The sequence below is a fragment of the Dendroctonus ponderosae genome, unplaced genomic scaffold, assembly GCF_020466585.1.
Source record: "Dendroctonus ponderosae isolate FM_Combo_2020 unplaced genomic scaffold, Dpon_F_20191213v2 Dpon_F_20191213_11, whole genome shotgun sequence".
Taxonomy (NCBI): Eukaryota; Metazoa; Arthropoda; class Insecta; order Coleoptera; family Curculionidae; genus Dendroctonus; species Dendroctonus ponderosae.
In genome coordinates, this window is record NW_026017213.1 from 825,146 (window position 1) to 830,411 (window position 5,266).

The 5,266-nt window shown below is 36.4% G+C and overlaps 1 protein-coding gene across 1 annotated transcript in view; it reads right to left on the reverse strand.

Moving 5' to 3' along the window:
- Nucleotides 1–5,266, reverse strand: part of LOC109541687 (protein eyes shut) — a gene marked incomplete in the record, with an annotated part of 41,275 nt that overhangs the window by 3,049 nt on the left and 32,960 nt on the right. The window contains 3 exon segments of the mRNA XM_048662478.1: nt 1,494–1,700; nt 1,754–1,917; nt 1,977–2,199. Of these exon segments, the coding sequence (XP_048518435.1) occupies nt 1,494–1,700; nt 1,754–1,917; nt 1,977–2,199 (594 nt within the window).

The window sequence follows — 5,266 nt, forward strand, 5'->3', positions numbered from 1 at the left end:
ACAACTTTCATTATTATTCTGATACGAATCCGCGCGCATACAGGGTCATGAAAAATTAAAATAGGTGGTCAGTTAATGTGTGGGGTGGAATACTGGACCAATATTTAAGTGGACCCAATTTTTTTGAAGGACATCTGAATGGTTTGATGTTTCTCCAGTTTGTAATAAAACATCTCTCAATATTATTAGAAGAAGTCCCTTTCAATATTAGAATCAACATATGGCTTCAATTGGATGGAGCTCCGCCTCATTATCACTGCGAAGTTCGGCAATTTTTAAATGCCAACTTTCAAAACAGGTGGATTGGCAGAAATGGGTTTCAAAATTGGCCCCCCAGATCTCCGGGCTTAACTCCACTAGATTTCTTTTTGTGGGGGTACATAATAGGAATTGTCTACCATACGCTTGCGACTACTTCACACGATATGAAAACACGCATTTTGAAAAAAGAATGTACAAATGCCTGGAAATGAGCGGTCAACATTTCGAACATTTGTTATAAATAATTCGCCTTTGTTTTATGTTATTTAACATTTTACATTAAAAAAAACACCAAAAATTGATAATGAAAAATTTGATAAAATTCGAATTATTTTAAAAACCTTTAGATTTAGACATTATAAGTCTTAGTAAAACAAAATACTTATTTTGCTCAGATAATCCAAAAATGCAATAATATATAGGGTATTTCGTTTAGAAAAATACAACTTTGATACTTTTAGGGCTTTTGGGACACTCTGTACATTACAAAAATATTTTTAAAATGTGCACCCGATAGGCGTCTGTGAATTCATCAAATAATACTTTGCAAAAAACAAACGGGCTAGCCGCAAACGTCCGTGCCGTATAGCGTGAATAACCCTAACCTTAATAATAATCTTGAAAATAAAAATAAGAATATATAATATATCTTGAAAACGTAATTGAAATCTTCGGTTGGGGTCAGAACCAAGAATCATATAAACCGAGGGCTCATACCAACCTAAATGTCATCTACGATACCGATGAAAATTTGACGTAATTTGACGTCAGTTTGTACTGGGTTCAGGGTAGGAAAAATACGTCTCTGAAAGTTACTTGCGTGAAAAATGGTCAGTTGAAAGTAAATTATTTAAGGAATTAACGATCAAATTGAAGGAGACAAGATGTGAACAATCATTAAGGCTTTTGGTCTTTTTGCTCGCCCTGCGATATTATATGCATCCTAAACGCATCGTTTCCGAGAAACACAGCAGTGATTTTTTTGAATCAGTTTTGAGGCTTTCATCCCATTGCAGTGAAATTCGGAATATAAACATTTCTATGCACCTCCTTAGGTCTTAACGTCCTGTCCCGAATTTCATTAAATATACGAACATTTTATGTCCCAATTATGTCATGTATTATTAACAGAGTTAAACCTGAATCACCCTGTATACCAATTTGGCTCGAAAACACCGTAAATTGAACACCGATCAAAGTTTCATTCAGTGGTCATGCGGACTTGCTTGTACCTGAACGCAATTTCAGCTCCAGAAGACCGTTCTGCATGCTCAGACATATAAAACTTGCCTCCTTCCGGCCCATAAAGAGAACCAGGCCGTTGTCATGCAACGCCCTAATCTCCATTTCGATGTTAAACTTTGTACTGTCCAAGTCCAATGGATGGGTGGCCAAAAACGATCTGGTACCCGTGAAACTCACATCGCTTATATTTTCCGCTGAAAACACAATTAAAAATGTTGGTGTTTGACACTTTTGAGCACCAATTTACCTTTTTCACAGTACCGCCCCACTAGCCCCAACGGACAGTCGCACTCATACCCGATTAGTAAAGGGACGCACTGAGAAGGATGTGAACACTTTGTAACATTGGAATCGCAGGAGTTGGCTCTGGAAGAGCATAAAGGACCATGCCATTTGTCCTGGCACAAGCACCTGAAAGCAGTCAAGTGCATAGATTTGAAGAGAATTTGGCTCCCGAAATGCTTTGTTACATGAAAGTACTGCCATGATGCAGGCAAGCGCCGTTATTCTGGCAACTTCGTTCGTAACACTCGGTGGTACCGCATTGACCAACGGCCCTTCCAAGAGCACCGCCTTGTAAAGGTAGCACTATGCTGCCTATTTTCACCTCAACATCGAAAATGCAACCAGAGAATCCCGAGTGCAAGGGAAGATCATGAGGCAGGGTAGAAAAGTTCAACGCATCATGTCCACCTGCAAGTTGACCCTTTCGGTTATACTAGAACTAAAACAGAATCTGTAAGGTGATTAATAAGGAAACATTTTGGTGATTGCAGGTGAAACGACGGACCTTCTTAGATAAGAATCTGCGGGTCTGAAAAGAACCGTTTTGAAATGTGAACAAATCGCAACAGGTGTTAACTCCAAACGTGTGTCTTCCCCTGTAATCATTTTGTTGTGCACTTTTCGCATCATTACTGGGAGCACACTTTGAGCAGCTCTCGTATTCGGTTAATCAACTCGTGCAATTTGTACGGGTGTTCAGTAGACCACACACAGGTTTAATGTGTCCTTGTGTCCTCTGTATCTTAAATTCATGGTAGGGTTTTAGCCCTTCCTCGGTAAAGTCTCAATTGTTGTGCAATGTTTCGAGAACCCCTGGGAGGCTCTGCTGCAATTATCTCCCATGTCTGAAACCCCAAGACCTCTTGATCATCCACTATCTGCCTCAACTCCTAGAGCCAATCGTCCAGTGTCTCCAGTTTTTTTTGCTATCTTAACCATTTTGGTGGATTAACCGTCCAGAAAATAATAAAACGATCATACTGAGTTGTTCAAGAACGCCTTTCTGTAASGATTCGACAGTTACGCGAGATATAAACAAGAATTTCTACAATATTCATGTGTGATCAAATTAAAATCMTTCTGTTATCTGAGAGACTGATTTCTAGAGAAGCTTGTACGCAAAMGTTTAGCTTRAACCRCATTTCYTTGACGGAAATTTGTATAGTGAGATATCCAGAGAATTTTTAGAGGTGACKTTTTCCTCTACTGTGACTAATGYTCTCAATTAACATTCCTCTTGAGATCAGAAGTCGATGTTGTTTTTAAATGATGGTTYGCCGGCTCATTTTGGGARGGTTCKTGCKAMYTTTCGCTWTAAAATTTTTKTAAATTGATGGATTGGTCGTGGTGATGTTCCTTGGCCACCGCGAATTCCTGACCGCAACCCGTCGACYTTYTTTATCAATGGACCAAGTYATCGGAAGTCAATCGMGCAGCGTGTGATGAGGTGAAAACGATATGGAAGACATAGCRWCGAGAGCTTATTTAAAAAAAATGATATGCTTCWAAACTTCTTTTTCTTCTTCCTTGAAATCTTAGARATCATTCATAATATGAAGCTTAAAAATGRTGRTATTGAGAGAATTAACACCAAAACTCTAAAAACAATGTCTTGGTACATCACTGATCCTTTGAAATTTATTTTTAACCTTTGTTTGGAGAACTCGATTTGGCCCAATGCATTAAAAAAAGCTGAAGTGATTCCTAAAGTTATATATAMAARGTYATATAAATTMCTGTTCAATAACRGTATTCTAKYCAGAAATCAATATGGTTTCGTAAAAGATAAAGGTACGAACGWAAKKTATTTAACTAGAAAATTGYATGATAATCTCGATAAAAGCAAACCTGTTGCTGTTGCTTTCATTGATCTTGYGAGGGCTTTTGATACAGTAGATCACAGTATCCTGCTGATGAAATTGTATCAGTATCGTATAAGGGGTCATGCACATAAGCTTATGGCTGATTACTTGAGAGATAGAAAGCAACAGGTTAGACTGGATGATATGATCAGYGATTTTGAAACAATCAATACAGGAGTCCCACAAGGGACAATATTGGGACCTCTACTATTTATAATATATGTAAATGACTTGCTAACAGAGATGGCTAAAAATGTTATATCCTATGCGGATGATACAGCTATTATAGCACATGATGAGTCTTGGAGTAAAGTGGAGAGTAATATGAATATTTGGATAAGGTTTCAACTTGGTTGGCTTTAAATAGGTTGCTGCTAAACATAAGTAAAACAGTTTATATAACATTTCGAAACCATTACGATAGTATTCCAAAGGATATGAATATTCAAATAAACAATAGTAGAATAAGTAGGGTTAAATCTTGTAAGTATTTGGGTATAAATTTTGATTACAACTTAAGGTGGGATGTACATAAAGATTATATTTTAAAAAATACTAAATATTTGCAATATATACTGTATAAAATGTCAAAGTATGTACAAGTAGAAATGCTTGAAATGTACTATACGCTGTTCCATAGTATTCTCAGCAATGGTAATATTGCGTGGGGCGGTGCCTATGATAACAGACTTTTGTTGCTACAAAAACGCCAGAACTGAGTTCTGAAAATTATTAATAACAATACTTTCGATAAAGAAAGACTTTTGCATATGAATGCCTTATCCTATCATCATGAGCATCTCTCTGACATGTACTGCAATTCATCTAGAAAGACTAGAAACAAGAGTATTCAACTACCAAAGTCAGTCAAAACTGTCAGTGTAAAAAATAATTATTGTAAGTAAAATTATTGTAAAGTAAAAAATAATTATTGTTAGAATGTTTAATGAGCTTAGTAATGATCTCAAAGTAATAGATGTGAGCAAAAAGTCTAGTAAAAAGAAGTCAAAGATTTGGATAAGAACTATGTATTAGTATGATTCCGACATGCTGGGTGCCTGTCTATCTTCTGTTGTGTCTGTTATTTTTGGTTTTCTTTTTAAGTTTTTTATATATACAGGGTGATTCAAAATTGGCGTCATTCCTCTGGAGGTGTTGTCTAGCGCTGTTACAGGAGTACAGAAACAATAGTGAAAGAAATTAATTGTTATTAAAAACTGAGAAATTTTCAAAAAACTATATCAAAATACGGCAGCAATGTTTTCCAAGGTAATCTGCTTAATTAACATTGCTCAAATACCTGTTGCTTCGAAATTATTTAAAACTCCGGTAACCATGGAATTATACAGACTGACAATAAGATAGGCAAGGATAAACGGTAAATTCAACAAGAGTTGTTGACTAAGCAATGTACTTTCAAAATGTCAACCTGTTCTAATAACCTCGAATATTGGCGTTTAAAAATAAACCATACAACACCAAACATTTGCACAAAATATCCCACTATGTATGTTCTGTGAACATTTGAATGGTTAACTCCAAACAAGCTAGTGCCTGTGTAATCTCCTTATTATCCACTCTTATCAAGCAGCTTCTCGTATTCAGTTAATTAA